General features: G+C 43.8%; 1 protein-coding gene across 2 annotated transcripts in view; it reads right to left on the reverse strand.

Annotated features, from left to right (window-relative positions):
- Positions 1-20,783, reverse strand: part of ACSS2 (acyl-CoA synthetase short chain family member 2) — a 47,503-nt gene extending 26,720 nt beyond the window's left edge. For both annotated transcript variants that reach the window (XM_002710792.6, XM_002710791.6), the window contains exons 1-2: positions 20,559-20,783; positions 15,096-15,291 (exon numbers count right to left, since the gene is read on the reverse strand). In XM_002710792.6, the coding sequence (XP_002710838.1) occupies positions 15,096-15,291; positions 20,559-20,748 (386 nt within the window). In that variant the 5' untranslated portion in view covers positions 20,749-20,783. The remainder of the gene's footprint in view (positions 1-15,095; positions 15,292-20,558) is intronic.
- Between the last annotated feature and the right edge of the window lie 702 nt (positions 20,784-21,485).

Here is a 21,485-nt window from a genome sequence, read left to right on the forward strand (position 1 = left end):
AAATTTTACTGGGGCTGGCATTGTATACAACAGGTTTAGTTACTGCTCAATCCATATTGGAGGGCTGGTTTGAGTCCTGGTGCTCCATTTCCAATCCAGCTGCCTACAGATCCACCTGGGAAAGCAGCATTGGGATGGCCCAATTGCTTGAGCCCATGCTAACCATGTGGAAGATCAGGATGCAGCTCCTGGCTCCTGGCTGCAGCCTGGCCTAACCCCAGCTCTTGTACCCATTTGGGGAGTGAACCAGGGAATGGAAAGTCTCTCTCTCTCTCTCTCTTCCTCAGAGCCACTCTCCCTTTCAAATCAATATGTAAATAAGTCTTTCTAAAAACTATATTTTGTTATTTCTTTTGGCTTGAGGGCAAGAAAGAAGGTTGGAAAATGAGAATCTTGGAAAGTTTCACAAAGAAGATAGCATTTCACATGGTTCTGAAAGAATACATAGGGGGGGCGGTGCTGTGGTGCAGCGGGTTAACACCCTGGCCTGAAGCTCTGGCATCCCATATGGGCACCGGTTCTAGTCCCGGCTCCTCCTTTTCCTATCCAGCTCTCTGCTATGGCCTGGGAAAGCAGTAGAAGATGGCCCAAGTCCTTGGGCCCCTGCACCCACGTGGGAGACCTGGAAGAAGCTCCTGGCTCCTGGATTCAGATCAGCGCAGCTCCAGCAATTGCAGCCATCTGGGGAGTGAACCAGCGGACGGAAGACTCTCTCTCTGTCTCTGCCTCTCTCTGTAACTCTGTCTTTCAAATAAATAAAATAAATCTTAAAAAAAAAAAAAAAAGAATGCATAGGGATTGGATTGGCCCAGAGACAAGGAATAGGCCAATTTAGGGAGAGGGAGCAATGTTAGAGCTTAGATGTAGAATATGGAAAATATAGGCCAATCTACTCCAATCCTTGATAAATTCTCATCTATCAGTGGTATTTTTTAAAATAAAGTTAATTTTATTCAACATAAAGTACTATACTTCATACTAGTATGTCCTCTCTATTCTTACACAGTTAAAATACCTTCATTTTTTACTGAGTGATAATGACATAAGCTGATATTTGTAGTTTCAAAAAAACTTTCTTTAGTGGACAGGTGTTTGGCCTAGAGTTAAGACACTGGTTAGGATGCCCTTGTCCTACACTGGAGTGCCTTGGTTTGACTCTCAGTTCTGGATCCCAATTCCAGCTCCCTGATAATTTGAATCTCGGGAGACAGTGGTGATGACTCAAATAGTTGGGTTCCTGCTACCATCTGGTAGATTGGGATTGCATTTCTGGCTTCTGGCTTCAGCCCTGACCCAGCCCCAGCCCCAACCCAGTCCCCAAGGCCATTGGAGGCATTTGGACAGGACAGTGAATGAGCTTCTCTTTCCAGCCAAAAAAGAAAAAAAAATTAGAAACATTTTAAGAAATCTTTATAAAATTGAAAATAGGCAACCATTTTGGCTTCTGTTGAAATATCTATGGAATTAAAACAAATCAATCACTTATATAACATAAAATAGCAAGGAATTCAGTTTAACCTTAGGCTATATTTTGTTGACTGTAAGATTAAAAAGATAGAATGTCAGGGCCATAAAAGTCAAATAAAGGCTGAAGGACTATTTTTTTTTTTTTTTTTTACAGGCAGAGTGGACAGTGAGAGAGGGAGAGACAGAGAGAAAGGTCTTCCTTTTGCTGTTGGTTCACCCTCCAATGGCTGCTGTGCTGATCCGATGGCAGGAGCCAGGTACTTATCCTGGTCTCCCATGGGGTGCAGGGCCCAAGTATTCGGGCCATCCTCCACTGTACTCCCTGGCCACAGCAGAGAGCTGGCCTGGAAGAGGGGCAACCGGGACAGAATCTGGCACCCCGACCGGGGCTAGAACCCGGTGTGCCAGCGCCGCTAGGCGGAGGATTAGCCTACTGAGCCACGGCGCTGGCCTTTTTTTTTTTTTTTTTTTTTTTGACAGGCAGAGTGGACAGTGAGAGAGAGAGACAGAGAGAAAGGGAAGGACTATTCTTAATTAAAGGAGACTAAAAAGACATTACAACTATGCATCACATATGATTCATTTGCTGGAATCTTTTGCTATAAAGAACATCATTGGAACCACTAGCAAAACTTCATTGAAGTCTGATGGTAGTGAGATGTGAATATTGACTTTGTTATTTTGATAGTTATGTTATGATTATATAGGAGAAAGTTTTCATTTGTTGGAAATACACACAAAAGTATTTAGGAATCTACATCTTACTCTCAAATGATTCAAGAAAAAATTTATATCGTATTTGCAACTTTTCTATAAATTGAAGAATTATATAATTCTCATAGTAATAAGTATTTTCAGTGAGTTTTATCATCTTTTATTTCAACTAATCCTTATGGTAACCTTTTTGAGACAGGCAGAACAAGATTTTCCATACTCATTTAAAAGGTCAGGAAACTGAGGCACAAAAGGAGGCCTTCACTTGTCAAAGAAACTTCTGCCTACAGAACTCCTTCCCCAGGCTACATTTTTTACTCTTTTCATGTACACATGATCGAGGAGGTGATTTTTCACAAGGTAAAGCTGATATGTTATACTCCTACTTGAAACTTCAGTGGCTCCCTAAGCACTTGTCACAGCTGCAGTTTTATATCTCTGTATATGAAACTCAATCCTCATCAATTCCAGTGTCTTCTCCATCTCAAATAATGGAAATTCCATTTTTGTTTTGCTCAAACAAAAAAAACCCTTAGAGATATTATTGACTCTAGTCTCTTAAATCAAATATCCATACATTCTATTGGCTTTGCCTTCAAAGTATGCAAAATCCAACCACTTTTCATGACCTCATCATTATCACCATTGTCATATCTTGCCTGAACTATTGTAAGTGTTGTTCCCCTTACTGTTGCCCCCTGCCTCTCAGAGCATATTTTCTTTTTGTTGTTGTTGTTTTAAAATTTAAAAAAAAATTTATTTGAAAGGCAGAGTTGCAGAGAGAGAGGAAGAGATAGAAAGAGAAAAAGATCCTTCATCCACTGGTTCACCCAAATGGCTGCAATGGTCAAGGCTAAGCCAGGCTAAAGCCAAAAGCCTGTAACTCTATCCAATTCTCCCATTTGGGTGGCAAGGACTCAAGTAATTGCATAATATTCTGCTGCTTTCCCAGACACCTTAGCAAGGAGCTGGATCAGAGGTACAGTAGCTGGGACTTGAACTGGCACTCTGATATGGGATGCTGGTGTTACAAGTGGCAGTTTAACCCATTGTGCCACAATGCTGGCCCCTTAGAGCCTATTCTCAAAGTAATATGCAGACTACATAGATATAGTATACACACACTCACACACATGCACACACATTCATATTCAGTAAAAAAAAAATGAGTAACAAATGGATGAATGAACACATCTGAGCTAAGGTTAGGGTGCTACATCTTTGAGATTTGCACCTTAATGTCTTTGGCCTTATAAACTACAAACTATAATCAACATTTCCAAAACTGGCCCTAAACACTCCAGATAAACCACTGGCTAGAAAGATAACAAGTTGTCAAAAGTGCTAAAGCTGTGTAAGTAGAAGCATAGAGTCTGGAACAAGGAATATAAGTGTTCTCCTGTCCAGAACAAGTCATAACTGCTGTAAGACCTTTGTCACATCACTTCTACTTTCTGAACCTCAAGTTCCTCATCTGTCAAGTGTTGTGAACTCTACTCAAGTTCAAAAATACAAGGGAACAAATAAATAAGTACAGCACAGGAGAAATTTATTTAGCTTATTACTAGAATAAATAGAAATATGGGGCCGGTGCTGTGGCATGGTGGGTGAAGTTGCTGCCTGCAGTGCCAGCATCCCAAATGGGCATCGGTTCGAGTCCTGGCTGCTCCATTTCTGATTCAGCGCTCTGCTATGGCCTGGGAAATCAGTAGAAAATGGCCTACGTCCCTGGGCCCCTGCACCCATGTGGGAGACCCAGAGGAAGCTCCTGGCTCCTGGCTTCAGATTGGTGTAGCTCCGGCAGTTGCAGCTATCTAGGGAGTGAACCAGCAAATGAAACACTTCTCTGTCTCTCTCTCTCTCTCTCTATAACTCTGTCTTTCAAATAAATAAATAAATCTTAAAAAAAGAAAAATATTGGGTATAATGAGAGATTATAAATTGAGCTGTAAAATATGGCCATCAATGAGACTAATGTAATATTAGATGTGTAAGGTCAAAAAATGGCAAAAGGAAACCAGAGCTGGAATGTTTAATGAGAGACAGTAGACAACTAGAGTAATTCTAAAGACTAACATGGATGATAAAGGGGTTGGTTAGGAAACCACATTATATGAGGAACCTGGGAATGTGGGTTCATTATTAACTTATCCATAAAACAAGAACACTGAGGCCGGTACCGCGGCTCCCTAGGCTAATCCTCCGCCTGCGGTGCCTGTACCCCAGGTTCTAGTCCTGGTTGGGGCCCCAGATTCTGTCCCAGTTGCTCCTCTTCCAGTCCAGCTCTCTGCTGTGGCTCGGGAAGGCAGTGGAGGATGGCCCAAGTGCTTGGGCCTTGCACCCGCATGGGAGACCAGGAGGAAGCACCTGGCTCCTGGCTTCAGATCGGCATAGCTCTGGCTGTAGTGGCCATTTGGGGGGTGAACCAAGGGAAAGGAAGACCTTTCTCTCTGTCTCTCTCTCACACTAACTCTGCCTGTCCAAAAAAAAATAATAATAATAATAAAACCACCACCGGACTGGACCAGATCAAGGGTTTTCAAACTGAGCTTTACAAATCCCTAGAAGTCCCACATGCATACCTCACAGGGACCATAGTGACAGGCTGGAGAAGCCAATAGAAGGTGCTCTGGACCTCCCAGCCGTGCTTTAACCAGATCAGCTGTGCTCTTACCTATTTTAGGTAGGAGGCTTTAGAGTAATGATATAAATAGCTAACACACTGTTGGCCAAGTGCTAAATCTTTTACACAGATTATTACAGGTGCTCCTCTCAGAATCTATACTCTAGGAACTGTTATAATTTCCATTTTTTAAGATTTATCTTTTTATTTACTTGAAAGGCAGAGAGAGAGAGATCGCTTTTCTATTCACTGGTTCACTCCCCAAATAGCTGCAACAGTTAGAGATAGGTCAGACCAAAACCAAAGCCAGGAGCTTCATCCAGGTCTCCCACATGGGTACAAGAGCCCAAGGACTTGGGCCATCTTCTACTGCTTTCCCAGGCATTAGCAGGGAGCTAGACTGAAAGTAGAGCAGCCAAGTCTTGAACCAGAGCCCATATGGGATGCTGGCATCACAGGCAGAGGTTTAACCAGTTACACCACACTGTCCCCTCATTTCCATTTTTTTAAGGTTTATTTATTTATTTATTTATTTGAAAGCCTGAGTTACACAGAGAGAGGAGAGGCAGAGAGAGAGAGAGAGGGAAAGAGAGAGAGAGAGAGAGAGAGAGGTCTTCTACCAGCTGGTTCACTCCCCAATTGGCCGAAATGGCCAGAGCTGCACAGATCCAAAGCCAGGACCTAGGAGCTTCTTCTGGGTCTCCCACACAGGTGTAGGGGCCCAACCACTTGGGCCATCTTCTACTGCTATCCCAGGCCATAGCAGAGAGCTGGATCAGAAGTGGAGCAGCCGGGACTAGAACCAGCACCCATATGGGATGCTGGCACTTCAGGCCAGGGTGTTAATCCGCTGTGCCACAGCGCCAGCCCTCTCATTTCCATTTTACTAATGGAAAAACTGAGGTGTCAAGAGATGCGGTAGTTTTCCCAACTAATAAGTGTTAGAATAGAGATAGAATCAGAATGATAACCTATGGGAATAATTGTGAGTGGGGATATTGAAACCACATATCCTGATTTGTATGGGAAGTAAACCAATCTAAGGACTAAATCCAAGAGGCTCAAATTCCTAGACAGAGGTTCAACTTGTCAGATGCTAGGGATCATAATCAGTGCCCAATCCCTCCCAAATCTAATCCTGGAGAGAATGCAGGCTCATCCTCAACTCCAGGCCTTCTATTTTGACTACTGTGAGTGTAAGGCTCCAAGATGAGCTCATGTTCCCACCCACTGTCTTCAAAGGACAAGAGACCAGTTCTGGGTTCCTTCTTCTCCCTCAAGCTCTCCCAGCTGCTTCATCAATGCACAGAAATTTCGATAGTCAATTGCAGAAGTAACTTAAGCAAGACTCTTATCTACCCCTGACAGTTTATAGATGGGGAAAAGGAAGACTCAGCAAAGGACAACGACTAAAGCCAATTTCCTCATTAAACGTTTACTGGATACACTGATACAAGAAGTCAGTCCAGGCACAAGCTCAGGTAGCTGACCTGGAAGCTCAGGATACTGCAACAGGCCTCGAGACAGAGTTTATAGAATAGGCAACTTACTTCCAAAAATGTGACTTAGAAAGTACAGCCTACTTGTTTCATTTTCATCACTTTGGGGAGGGGTTCTCTAAAGTGTCAAGGGTCGTGAAACTCAGAGAGAAGAGAAAGGAGATTAGAGTTCCAACATGAAATCGTCCACCCCTCCTCTACAACCTGCTTAACTGATTCAGGTGGAGAAAGACTGTTCCCAGCAACAGGTGTTTCCCACACACCTCCCATTAGCTTCAGGTGTTTATGCTGCCAGCCACAAACTACCTCCAGGCAAAAGGAGAAGACTGCTTTACCAGCCCATTCCCCCAAACCTCCTGAAGTCCTCCATTTTCTTACCAACTCAGCAGAAAGCCGGCCTACCTACTAAATCACCATAAAGTCATCATGGGTTGCAACAGAACTTCTAAAAACCACTTTCTCCTCAGAAATAATCATAGAACCTGGGAAGATCAGAGCTAGAAGGGACCTTGCAGACTATCTGTAATTCACCTTCCACCACTCTCACAAATGGGAGGTCCAAAGAGAAGAAACGATCTGAGGTCATCTTCTTGCTCAAATGAGTGTCTTTCTTTACCAAGTAGATTTTACCCAGTAGAAAGACTGTTGTGAAAAAAAATGAAGGTGCAGATATAGATTGAGGGCAAAATGTTTTTCCTTCTCCATGTCATTGAATAAACTCCTGAATATGGATCTAGATAACTTGGAGTCCTTGGATGTGAATGATATGACAACATACTCTAGGACTCTGTAATTCCATGGCATCTTGACAAATCTTTCTCTTATCAAAACATGGGCTTGTCTCACTTTCCCAACCCATGCCCACCCTCTAAAATGGACACACTCACACATCCTCCCCCAGGGACCTAGAGATTTCCAAATATATTCCAGAGTTCATAGTTAGGAGCAGACATGGGTCCTGAGAGCAGAGTTTCTGTTCTAAAGTCACTCCTAAAGCCAACTGCTTCTCAGAAGCTCCAGCTTCTAAAGAAGGATTGAAATATAATGAGAATCTACTTCAACTGGGGATGATTTCAGCTGAGGTTGAGAGTCGAGGAAGCTCAAAGATAATGACAGCCACAGGTAAGCCAAAGCAAACACTGGAAGGAATGGACTAGATCAAATTTGTCAGGCTTTGGTGACTGGGGACATGGAATAATCCAGATATTGATTGCCAGTATAAATTATCAGATTATCATGCATCAAACACTCTCTCCCACAAACCCTTTAGCTAATCCCCCAGATCCTTTACTGTCTCCACAATGTCCCTTCAACCTAGCCAACTCCCACTCCTTCGTCTACCTCTAATATTCATCACTAGCTACTATTCCAATACTTTGTCACTGGTCATCTCACACACATACACTAACCCCTGCACTCCCACCTCCCACACTAGTGGGAAGACAGTAACAAGCAAGAGAGGTTAGAACCAAACTGTGGGTTTGGAGGGCAAATTCAGTGCTCAGAATAGATGAACAGGGGCCGGCACCATGGCTCACTTGGTTAATCCTCCATCTGCAGCGCTGGCATCCCATATGGGCTCCAGGTTCTAGTCCTGGTTGCTCCTCTTCCAGTCCAGCTCTCTGCTGTGGTCCGGGAAGGCAGTGGAGGATGGCCCAAGTGCTTGGACCCTGCACCCGCATGGGAGACCAGCAGGAAGCACCTGGCTCCTGGCTTTGGATTGGCGCAGTGTGCCGGTCGTAGCGGCCATTTGGGGAGTGAACCAATGGAAGGAAGACCTTTCTCTCTGTCTCTCTCTCTCTCATCTCTCTCACCGTCTAACTCTATCTGTCAAATAAAAAAAAAAAAGAATAGATGAACAACTGTCTTTGAAGAAGGTAAAGTGTATAGACCAAGAGAATCCTTGACTCTTTCCTCTCATTTTCTTCTCTGTCTGCCAACCATCTACACACCCACTTACGTATGCTGATTTCTTCTCTTAAATTACTCTAAAATTTTATCTTTCCATTCCATTCCTATCAGTGGCATCTCAATTCAGGGATCTCTTCCCTAAATAACAAACTCTCAGTTTTCTGGCTTCATACTCCCACTTCCATATGTATCACATTAATCTTCTTAAATATAACTGTGACCACATCATTCCTCTACATGAAATCCTTTCATAGATCTCTAAAAATAGTCAAGATTTCCCACACCTGGACCTCATTCACTGTTGAGGACAGCCTTGACTTCTCTTTCTCTCACTCCCCACATGCAATCCAAGTCACCAAATTCCATGAACTCTTCAATCCAGATATATTCAGATGTTGATTACTTCTAACAGCTATTACTCTGGTCTAAACAACTTCACAACCACTACTCTGGTCTAAACACTATTCCCTCTCCCCTAACTTCCTACAGTAGCTTCCAACGGTCTCTCTGCTCCTACCTTTGCCTTTTACAATCTGTTCTCAAGACAAAGTCAGATCCTAAATATAAGCCAAATCACTGCCATGTGTATACTCAAAATTGCCTAATTGTTTCCCACTTCACTATAAATAAAAGACAACAATCCATGTTGACTTTCAATATTCTACATGATCTAGCTGATAACTTCAATACTGCTCTCTCCCTCTCTCCCTCTCTCCCTCTCTCTCATTCACACCGCTTCGGCTACATTAACTTCCTAGCTAGTCTTGAGACACACCAAGCAGCAGCACATTTGCTCTTCTGTCTGGAACATTTCCCCTCCCTACTCCAACTAGTGACATGGCACACGGCATCATTCCCTTCAGATCTCTGCTCAATTGTCATCTTTTTCAGAGGATTCTTCCCTTACCAATCCCCAATTCTGCATCGTTAGTATTACCTTTGCCCTATTCCACTCAGTTTTTTTTCCCTATGGCACTTATCTCTGACCACCTAGCATATATAAATGGGTTGTTTGTTTATTGTCCATCTCTTCAAGCGGGGCTGTAACCTCCATGAGGGCTGCGTCTTTGTTTTGTTCAGAATAGTGTCTAACATATACCAAGTTCTCAGTAAGTACTTACTGAATGAAAACTATTGTTCCTGCACAACTCTTTTACTTCAAATAGACTTGATCTTCTCACTGTCCCAATATAATAATAATGGCAGCTAATATTAAGTTCTTCCAGTGTCCCAGGTATTAAATACATGTGTGTTATTTTATTCAATTTTACCTAATTGACAAGTCCATAAGGATAAAAGTTATTTTTATCCCTATTTTACAACTAAGAAAACTGAGGCTCAAAGAGGTTAAGTAACTTGTCCAAGATTAAACAGCTAGTTAGTGGCAGAAATAGGACTCAAACTAGGTTAATCTCAACCAAAACCCATTTTTCTGATCATTATACTGCCTTATTAGAACTTTCTCCTTTTTGTTAAAAAATGTTTAACTTAATTAATTAATTAATTTGACAGGCAGAGCAACAGAAAGAGAGAGAGGTAGAGACAAAGATCTTCCACACACTGGTTCACTACCCAAATGGCCACAACATCCATGGTTGGGCCAGGCCAAACCCAGGAGCCAGAAACTCCATCAGGTTTTCCCACAAAGGTGGCAGAAACTTAAATACCTGAGCCATCATCTGCTGCTTCCCAGGTGCATTAGCAGAGAGCTGGGTCAGAAGAAAAGTAGCCAAGACTCAAACTAGCACTCCAATATGGGATGTGAATGTTGCAAGTGAAGCTTAACTCACTGCACCACAATGGTGGCCCAATGCTTTCTCCTTTCTGTGAACTATTTGTGTAAGTGGCTCTTTGCAGTTTGACCAATAACTGCTTTCAGATTATTTTATCTAGGCCCATTTTATCTTGCCAAACACAATGTAAACACCAGGAAACTATGATCTGAGATATTTAAAACAGATAACACTGTTCATCTGGTAATTTTGTTTTTAAAGATTTATTTATTTATTTGAAAGTCAGAGTTACAAAAGAGAGGGAGAGACACACACACACAGAGATATCTTCCATCTGCTGGTTCACTCCCTGAATGGCCTTAACGGCCAGGGCTGGGCTAGGCCAGGCCAAAACCAGGAGCCAGGAGTTTCATCTGGATCTCCCACATCAGTGCAGGGGCACAAGCATTTGAGCCATGTTCTGCTGCTTTCCCAGGCACATTAGCAGGAAGCTTGATTGGAGCAGCAGGGACTAGAACCGGCACCCATATGGGATGCTGGTGCTGCGTATGGTGGCTTAACTTGCTGTGCCACAGCACCGGTCCCTCATCTGGTGATTCTAAGCAAATTGATTTTCTCTTTCATCTGTCATAGTCAAGCGTTGCATTAATAGAGTAGCGAGGCAGTATCATGTGAAGAAGAGAACAGTTGACTAGGGGGTAGGTTTTGTGGCACAGCAGATTAAGCTGCCACTTGGGATGCCGGCATTCTGTAACGAAGTGCCTGAGATGGAGTCTGGCCTACTGTTTCTTATCCGGCTTCCTACTAATGCACATGCTGAAAGGCGGCATGTGATGGCTCAAATACTTAGGTCCCTGCCACACACATAGGAGACCGGGATGCAGTTTCTGTCTCCTGGCTTAATTTTGGCCCATCCCTGGATGTTGCAGGCATTAGGGGAATGAAGCAAATATGAAGCAACATTTGAAAGTGAGGCAACATATGTAAGCTATCTCTCAGGGCCAATATGTGGCAAAGTGGGTTAAGCTGCTGCCTGAAATGCTGGCATCCCAGTATGGGTGCCAGTTCAAGTCCTGGTTGCTCCACTTCCAATCCAGCTATCTGCTAATGTTCCTAGGAAAGCAGCAGATGATCCAAGTGCTTGGGGCCTCAGCACCATGTGGGAAAACTTGGATGAAGCTCCTGGCTCCTGACTTGAGTCTGGCCCAATCCCAGCCACTGTGACCATTTGGAGAGTGAACCAGCAGATGAAGATTCTCTCTCTCTCTCTCCCATTCTTGATCTGTAACTCTGCCTTTCAAATAAATTAAATTAAATTTTAAAAAGATCCCTTTTTCTGTCTTCTGTTCCTCCACTTTTTAAATAAAGAAAATAAATTTTAAAAAGAATAGTTGACTAGGGGGCCAGCCCTGTGGCACAGTGGGTTAAAGCCTTGGCCTGAAGCACTGGCATCCCATATGGGCACCAGTTCTAGTCCTGGCTGCTCCTCTTCCAATCCAGCTCTCTGCTATGGCCTGGGAAAGCAGTAGAAGATGGCCCAAGTCCTTGGGCCCCTGCACCTGCATGGGAGACCTGGAAGAAGCTCCTGGATCCTGGTTTCGGATCGGCACATCTCTGGCCATTGCTGCCATCTGGGAAGTGAACCAGCAGATGGAAGACCTCGCTCCGTCTCTACCTCTCTCTGTAACTCTGTCTTTCAAATAAATAAAATAAATCTTTAAAAAAAATAGTTGACTAGGAGTGAGAATATCTGGAGATAAGTGTCAGTTCTTTTTTTAAAATATTTATTTATTTTATTTGAAAGTCAGAGTTACACACACACACAGAGAGAGAGAGAGAGAGAGAGAGAGAGAATGTCTTCCATCCGCTGCTTCACTCCCCAATTGTCTGCAATGGCTTGAACTGGGCCAATCTGAATCCAGGAGCCAGGAGCTTCATCCAGGTCTCCCACGTGGGTGCAGGGGCCCAAGGACTTGGGCCATCTTCTACTGCTTCCCTAGACCATAGCAGAGAGCTGGATTGGAAGTGGAGCAGCCAGGACTCAAACCAGTGCCCATATGGGATGTCAGCATGGTAGGTTTTACTCATTATGCCACAGCACTGGCCCCTCAGTTCTGTCTTTAAACAGATATATGGTCCTTGAGCAAGTCGCTTAGCCTCTCTTGTCTTAATCTACCCATCTAAAGAGAATTGGCCTAGAAGAACTCTCTAACAGTCATTTCAAGTTCTAAAAATACTATTATTCCATGAACATTCATAATGTGTTAAACCAAAAGTGAGGCCAAATTCCAATATGGAATTTTATCCAATATGGTTCGATTTTGGATAGTGAAGTACTTTCCTCAGAGAATTATTTCTTTTGTAGATCAGTTAATCCAATGACTCCAAAATTAGTGTTCCATGAAATACTGCTTCTTGAGATATTAACAACATAATATAAAATGTGTTTGGGTCTCAAAGAAATTTGAGAAATAAAATATTAAACAAAATCAGTAAGATATCTCTACTGTAGGACTTAGAGACTTTACTATGTTAACACATATTGGGAATGCCACACAAAGGCAATATATTATGTAATGCTCTCCCATTTCATTCATTTCATGAATTAAGAAGCCCCTACTAGTATCACTTGTTTTTTGTTTTGTTTTGTTTTGTTTGTTTGTTTTTTGTTTTTTGACAGGCAGAGTGGATAGTGAGAGAGAGAGAGAGAAAGGTCTTCCTTTGCCGTTGGTTCACCCTCCAATGGCCGCCACGGCTGGCGCGCTGCGGCCGGCGCACCGCGCTGATCTGAAGGCAGGAGCCAGGTGCTCATCCTGGTCTCCCATGGGGTGCAGGGCCCAAGCACTTGGACCATCCTCCACTGCACTCCCGGGCCACAGCAGAGAGCTGGCCTGGAAGAAGGGCAACCGGGAAAAAAAATCCAGCGCCCCGACCGGGACTAGAACCCGGTGTGCCGGCACCGCTAGGTGGAGGATTAGCCTATTGAGCCGCAGCGCCGGCCTAGAAGCCCCTACTAGTATGACATGTAATTAGGGGTTCCTTGAGCATTCTTTGGAAAACACAGATCTAATCTACTCTGTCATTTTACAGATGGAATAAGAAGGGTTCTCTAGGGCCTGTTTGGGGAGGGTGGTAGGGGAACCAGTGCCTCAAGAAAAATGGGCCTCAGGATTCTGGAGTAATATCCAACAATTGAAAAACTCTGCCTGTGTTTTCTCAGTCTTTCACCAGGCACTTGAGTGCTTTCAAACCCAGGAACAAATTTAAACACAGGGGCCAATGGCATGGCCTAGTGAGTAAAGCCTCTGTCTGTAACCACCATCCCATATGAGTAGTCCTGGCTGCTCCACTTCCCAGTCAGCTCCCTGCTAATGGCCTGGGAAAAGCAAAGAAGATGGCCCAGATACCTGGGGCCCCTGCACCCATGTGGGAGACCCAGAAGAAGTTCCTGGCTCCTGGCTTTGGCCTGACCCAGCACTGGCCATGTGGGCATCTGGCGAGTAGGCCAGCAGATAGAAGACCCTTCTCCCTTTCTCCCTGTTACTCTTTCGAAATAAATAGATAAATCTCAAAAAAAAAAAAAAATTTAAACACAAGCACTCCTTTACAGATTTTAAAAGATTTTCTAATCCTCAAGGAGCCTAGGAGGTAAGTATAAGCATTGGCTGGAGCTCAAGCATAAGCCTTAGAGCAAGAACTAAGAGTCTCACCGAACATAAAAGGGAGTGAGTTTCCGTGGCAAAATAACTCCTTGCATTGTGCAACAGTAATGTGATAATAGACCACTCACATTTGTATAATTCTTTCTAATAAATACTTTTGCAATATCATTCAATTTCATTCTTATAAACATCTAGTGAAGAAAATCAAGGGAAGAGACATTATCCCCATTTTATGGGAGAAGAAACCGATCATCACACAGCGAAGTTAATGGCAGAGTAGGAATGTAAAACTAAATTTCCTGTCTCTCAGGTTAGGTCTTTTCTCAAAATATTATCACATAAACTGGGAAAATTTTGACTGTGAGCCAATTTAAGACTTCCATGAAGCATCCAGACATCTCAAATTGACTAACTAAAAAATGGATTTATTCTCAGACTGCTCATAGGTGGTGAGGCAGAAAAAATACCCTAATTTCTGAAATTTCAAAATGCTACTTGGGATCAGTATAGTAATACCTCCTGGAGACCTAAGTTGCAAGGAGGAGGGGGTTTTAGAAAGTTTTAGAGAGGGGTTTAGAAAGTTCCCACAGTGGAGTCACAGACTTAGGGTTGAATCCTGACTCTACCACTTACTCATATTATGATTTTATTTGCTATTTAACATTTCAATGCTTCATTTCTTCACCTATGAAATGAACTAAGAATATCTATTCTGCAACATTATTAAGAGGCCAAGGAAATAGAGGGGTGGTAGAGTGTCATGTTTAAGGTTAAGAATGTAAACTCTATAATAACATCTGAGTTTGAACTTCAGCCCTGTTTCTCAGCTTTTTTTTGGCTTTGGATAAATCTTTGCTTTAACTTCTCAGAATTTCAGTGTTCACATTTATAAAACAATAAAAAACAAATAGTGCTTTTGTAGTTGTATCAAATGAGATACTATTTAAGCACTTAAGCACAGTGTCTGGCACATAGCTCAATGAAAGGGGAATGATAATGGTGCTAGATGGTGGTAAAAAAAAAATACCCAATTTCCTTTCAAAGCAAGAATGAGAAAGAAAGCTACTTGGTCCTCATCTTCCATCCACCCACTCCCACCCTTACTCTCCAACCACAAGCCAAGAACAAGACTAGAAGTCAGGATACTTATTTGGCTTCGAATGTCAATTCTGTCACACACTAGTTATGTCATTTAACTTTCTTGAGGTATATTTTAGACATTAAGTTAATGATATTTTGCTTGCTGTACTGGCTTGTATGCATCAAATGAGCTAATGGATTTTAAAGCACATTGTGAACTGTAAAACACTGTATTCAAGGATACTTCAAAATGTTCATGGGACAACAGAGTTAAAATATAAGTTCAGTTTGTTCCAAACGTTTTTGAAATAATGCATAATCTTTTATAATACATATTTTCCATGGACTTTTTGAAGACTGCTCATAGATGCTTTTATCTACTAGACAATAAGATAGAAATTTTTACCAGTAAAAAGCAACTTTATCTCCAAGTTTTTTCTCATAGACATTTCGATCCAATACATTGTAGCAGATGTTGGTAGTTGCTCCTTTCATCCACTCAATGAAGATTTTCCCTTTAGTCACATCAAAGTTGTACTGGAGAAATGGGCCAGGGCATGGGGTCTTCCAATAAAATTCCTTCGCAATGTCTCCCCAAAATTCTGCAACAGAAAGGGAAGCCCACACATCACTGAATTTCTCAGACATATTTATCCTCAGACTGTCTTCCATTCTATGTACAGGACCACATTGCAACTTCCCTGCCCTCGGACCCACCACTGATTCCCTCCTTCACCTGTCTAATTTTGTCATCTTCCCCTGTTGTAACCTGTCTTCTATTCCCAAGGCCTGAATCTTGACTCAAAAATTTCCTTCTTTCCCAAAATTTTCTCTATTTTTTACCCTCTATTCAAATCATAGCCACACAGAACCTAGCACAATGCCTAGCACACAGTAGAAAATCAATAAATTTATAATGAAACAATCAGTGAAGGAAGAAATTCTTTACCCACAGAGCTTTTCATGATCATCTGTTTTTTTTCCCCTTGGTTTGTTCATTCTGTTTCAGTAGCAATTTATTGAGCTATTTATTCTCCTGCTACTGCTTGCATTAGGGTTACTCATTATGAGACAGATTTTGCTTTAAGGTCTTTATTATCTCATTTAGTCCTTACCACAATCCCAGGAGGTATGCATTATTTTCATTCTCATTTTATAGATTTAAATATCAAAGCTCAGAGAGGTTCAGTAACTTGTCCAAGTTTACCTGTGTTACTAAGTCAAGATTTGAACTTCCCTGAGGAAGACCTTTTTTGCTAAAATCCAAAAAAAAAAAAAAAAAAAAAAAAGAATTGTTCTTTATTCCCTTACCCAAAAGCAGTATTAACAAATGCAATGAGAGGGAACCAAGGATATAAGTTAAGAGGAAATGCTTGAGACCAAAACACTGAAAATAAGGGAAAGAATAGCAGGAATTTATGTAAGACGTGATGTATAAACTGGGCAGATGATGCACTTCCTCTGTATGTGATAAGGAATCTGGTATTTATCCTAAGAGCAATAGAACATTATTGAAGGTTTTCAGCAAGACAGTGACATGATCAGATTTACATTCTTAAAATATCTGCCTTGTTACTTTAGCAAATCCAGAGAATTTAGGATATTCCAAGTACTAATCAGCAGTCAGAGGAGACTGAGACACTTAAAATAGTAACAATGGGAAGAATCTTAGAAACCATCACCCCCATGGGCTGGTGCTGTGGTGTAGCAGGTAAAGCCCCAGTCTGCAGTGCTGGCATCCTATATGGGTGCCAGTTCAAGTCCCGGCTGCCCCACTTCTGATCCATCTCTCTGCTATGGCCTGGAAAAGCAGTAGAAGATGGCCCGAGTCCTTAGGCTTCTGCACCCCTGTGGGTGCAGAGACCTGGAAGAAGCTCCTGGCTTCAGATGGGCCCAGCTCTGTCTGTTGCAGGCATTTGGAGAGTGAACCAGCTGATAAAAGATCTCTCTCTCTCCCCCTCCCTCCCTCTCTCTCTGCCTCTGAATTCCGTAACTCTTTCAAATAAATTCCGTAACTCTTTCCAGATAAATATATAAATCTTAAAGAAAAATGATCACCCCTTCAATTTGTAAGAAACAAATTCATAGAGACTGAGTGATTTGTTCAAGGTTACCTGATTTTTACAATATAATTGGAGAGAGAACATTAATATATGAAATATTTTTGCATGTACAAAACAGAATACACTTGAAAACTAAATCGCACAGTTTATAACTTTGCAATCTATTAAAGAAATCCAAATTAAATCAACCCCAAAGTACCATTATACACCTATATAACTAGCAAAGATTTTTAGAAAATGATTAAACCCAATATCTGGTTAGCTCTGAGAAAACAGATAGTCTTACACAACAATGGCACTGTAAGAAATCAGCACAGTTTTACAAGATAGCAGGATAACGCCTATCAGAAACCATAAAAAATTTTATACCATTTTATCTGCTAACTCAACTTTGGGGAATATTCTCCAAGAAAATAATCCCAAAGAGGAAAAAAGTGATTACTAAAGAGATGTTTATAGCAACACTATTTATAATAGTGAAACAACTCAAAAGTCCAACAATAACACACTGATGAAAATTAGTAATACAAGTAGTAATACAACAGAATACTAAATGGCCACTAAAGAGAAAGTAAATGAGAATTGACTTTTAATGATGTCATTAATGTACCAAGGACTAGACTAACTTCATTTAATCTTTAAGACATCGTAGATCAATGAAGAATATATTAATTATCCTAATTTACAGATGAGAAGACTGAAGTTCAGAAAGCACAAAAAACTCTCCCAAGGACTACAAAGTTAGTAAAAAGAATACAGTTAAAAACATTTTTAAGTGATAAGAATAGACACAAATTATATAAAATTATTTATGGGCCAGCATCGCGGCTCACTAGGCTAATCCTCCACCTGCAGCACCGGCACACCGGGTTCTAGTCCCGGTCGGGACACCGGATTCTGTCCCAGTTGCCCCTCTTCCAGGCCAGCTCTCTGCTGTGGTCAGGGAGTACAGTGGAGGATGGCCCAAGTGCTTGGGCCCTGCACCACATGGGAGACCAGGAGAAGCACCTGGCTCCTGCCATCGGATCAGCACAGTGTGCCAGCCGCAGGCACTGGCTGCAGTGGCCATTGGAGGGTGAACCAACTGAAAAGGAAGACCTTTCCTCTCTCTCTCTCTCTCTCTCTCTCTCTCTCTCACTGTCCACTCTGCCTGTCAAAAAAATAAAAAATAAAAAAAAATTTATGGACATTTATGTCCATCAACAAAGAATGAAGAAATTGAGTTTTATGCTCATTTCACTTTTCTTTTCTTTTTTCTTTTTCTTTCTTTTATTTTTTTTGTAGAGGTGATGGGGTGAGTGAAGGAATTTAGATGTGTCATTGGTACATATTGCAAGTACTGAAGTTCAAAAGGAAAAAAGATGAGTATAGGTGGGGATGACCAGGGAAAGCTTTGTGGAATTAGAGGAGCAGAAGGAAATAACCAAAGGTAAGGAGGTGGGAAGGGACTTGTGTGTATCCGGGATATTAGGAAGAATGACTTATCTAGAATGAGGGGCATGGTAGAGAATAGTGGGAAATAAGGATGCCAGATACTTAGAGGCTTTGAAGAAAAACAGAATTTTATTTTGAAAGTGGAATAAAGAACTGTTGAAAGTTTTTGCAATGACATATGAAAGCAATATTTCAAGAGTATCAATCTAGATAAATCTACTAGAAAGACTGAAGATGATAATAGGAGAGAAGAAATTAGGAGGTTAAAGAGCGTAGGAATAGAAGAAAAGGCAAATCTAGAGACTTTTTTTTTTTTTTTTTGACAGGCAGAGTGGACAGTGAGAGAGAGACAGAGAGAAAGGTCTTCCTTTGCCGTTGGTTCACCCTCCAATGGCCGCCGCGGCCGGCGCACTGCGCTGATCCGATGGCAGGAGCCAGGAGCCAGGTGCTTTTCCTGGTCTCCCATGGGGTGCAGGGCCCAAGCACCTGGGCCATCCTCCACTGCACTCCCGGGCCACAGCAGAGAGCTGGCCTGGAAGAGGGGCAACCGGGACAGAATCCGGCGCCCCAACCGGGACTAGAACCTGGTGTGCCGGCGCCGCTAGGCGGAGGATTAGCCTAGTGAGCCGCGGCGCCGGCCTAAAGACATTTTTAAGGAGTATTTTGACAGAATTTGGTGAGAAGCATAATGTGAAAGTCGGGGGAAAGCAACAGCATTGTTTTTAGGAGTATAGGTTCTACAGTGAAGATGGCCTCGTTCAAGTCCCAACTCTACCACCAACTAGCTTTATGACCTTCTGCAAGTCAGTTAACCTCTCTAAGCTTCAGTTTCCATCTCTGAAAATGGAGATAACAGTTCCTACATCAAATCAAACTGGAATTGTGCTTAGCAAGCAGTAAGCAATCTATAACTTGATAAGATAAGTAGATACACCTCATTAGAGGAGAGGAGGATGAAAGAGATTTATGGTATGCAATAGAGCCATTGACACTGACAAGAATTAGAAAATAAGGGAGAAGAGCAGGTTTGGGAGGGAAAACTGGTAAATTCCCACCACAGTCATGTTGAATATGGTTTAACATCAAGGGATATCAATACAAAGGGTCTACAGTTTTAGGAAGTTGTGAGCAGAGCGTAAGTGAGATGCTGGGTAGAAAACCACTTACATAGGAGTTATCAAGGCAGTAACAGCTCACCCCTGGAAAAAAGACAAACTCACGACGGAGAAAGTATAGAGAGGAAAGAGTTGTGAAGAGGTCTAAGAACTCAAACCTGGACACCGCCTGCAGCAACCACTCTACACTTGATCCAATCTTAGCCCACTGCTCAGTAATCACTCCATCCACATTGTCCTTGTTATCAAACTAACCACCATCTACTGAATGCACACCAGGCACTCTACAATGCACACTTTACTTATTACCTATTGAGTCCTCATGCAATTCTATGAGTCAGGTATTATTCCTATCTTACTGATGAAAAGGAATCTCAGGTTTAAAAATCAAAGGACCCCCCCCCCTCAGTGAATGAGTGGCAGAGCTAAATGTAGGTTTTCCTGGATTTGATTCATTCTCCCTGCTTGACCCACCACCAAACATCACACTGCTCCCCTTGTACCCCATCCCCAGGTCAAGTGCAAAGGCAGGGGATTTTCCTCACGTATTTTAAAAGGCATGCGACCATCTGTCACAATCTCTGAGTTATTACAATCCCAGCCCAAAATTTAAAGAAAAAAGAAAACAAAATAATCAACTGGACGTTTTGAGAGGTCTTTAGTCTCATGGGTTACTTCCGTTGTGAGTTCTTGTATATTAAAAGTAGACGAGGGGCCCCACCCCCAATTTTCAGGGCTCCAAGATGGAGACCAGACCCGTTACAGTTCCCCAGCAGTTGAGATTAGTTCACGGGTTAAAGGTCTCCGAAGGCAGCGGCTGGGCTGCTGTGAAAGAAGGCAAAGAAAACCTATCCGCGGCCCTGCTCCGTCCCCTAGAGCTCCCCTGTCCCTCCCTCTCATTAAACTTAGGCTCTCCTCACGGAAACCCCCCTCGACTCTCAAGGAACCCCGCATCCCCCCCCCACAGACCCTCCATCTCCTCGTGGCAACCCACGTCTCCTCACGGAACCCCCAAGTCCCCAGGGAGCTGCCCAGCTCCGAGGGAACCCTCATCTTCTCACGGAACCCTTCTCGTCAGAGGATCCGCATCTCCTCCTGGAATCCCTTCTCCACCTCCTCAGAGAAATCCAATTCTTCCCTCACAGAGCCTCCATGCCCTCACGAACCCTCCACTTCCCACGGGAGCCCCACCACCCTCCGGGGAACCCCCGCGCCTCTCCTCACTGACGCCCCCAGGCCGCCTGGGCCCGGCCTCACCCCGCGGCTCCTCCACGGAGCTCCGGTGCAGCTCGCGGTAGCGCTGCAGCGAGGGGACGTGCGCGGAGCGTCTGACCTCGGGCGGCGGAGACCAGCTCCGAGCCCGATCCCCGGCTCCCGCTTCCTCCCGGCTCCCGCTCTCGTTGCGGCTCCCGCTGCCGCTCCGGCCCCGCTCCTCGGGAAGCCCCATCGCAAGTTCCAAGCCCCGTGGCCGCCTTTGCGAACGCCGCGAGTGCCCGGGCGCGGAAAACAAGCCGGCCTGGAGGCGGAGCCTCAGGAGAGGGGAGGGGCTTGGCGGGCGGAGGCGGGGCTTAGGCAGCAGGGGTGGGCGGAGCCATGCTCTATATGGGCGAGATAAAAACGACGGAGATAAGGAAAAGTCGAGGGATGGGGCGGGGCTGAGCTGCCGGAAGGGGTGCGGCCATAAAGTGAAAGCAGAAGGGGTGGAGCCAAGAGTGACAGGAGAGAGGGTGGGACCGTGGAATGACATATGAGGGGCGGGGCCAGGCGTGACAGGCGAGGAGGTGGGCCCGTGGAGTGATGGGGTGTAGCCGGGGCTGGATGTGACAGGAGAGGAGGCAGGGCCATGGAGTGACCAGCTTGGGGTCTTGGAGTGACAGATGAGGGGTTGGGTTAGGGCGGAGCTCGAGCGAGAAAAGGCTGAGCCAACGAGAGGAGTCGGTTCAGGCCCACCGCGGAGCCGCCCCGCGGTCTGATTGCACAATCCTGTCACCCCACCGAGTTGGCAGCCAGGTGGAGCAGGGTCCCTTCCGGGTGACACCCTTCACCCTGGGTGCCCGCGCTCTAAGCAACACCCCCACTCGGCTCTCTGGAAAATCTCCTACCGCGACCTTGAGGGCAGCGCCCGGGCAAAGATCCTCTTTCTACCAGTCCCGGGACCAGCTTAGCTTTTCCCCCACCTCTGGG

The sequence above is a fragment of the Oryctolagus cuniculus genome, chromosome 11, assembly GCF_051225735.1.
Source record: "Oryctolagus cuniculus isolate XC-2025 breed Fujian yellow rabbit chromosome 11, ASM5122573v1, whole genome shotgun sequence".
Classification (NCBI taxonomy): domain Eukaryota; kingdom Metazoa; phylum Chordata; class Mammalia; order Lagomorpha; family Leporidae; genus Oryctolagus; species Oryctolagus cuniculus.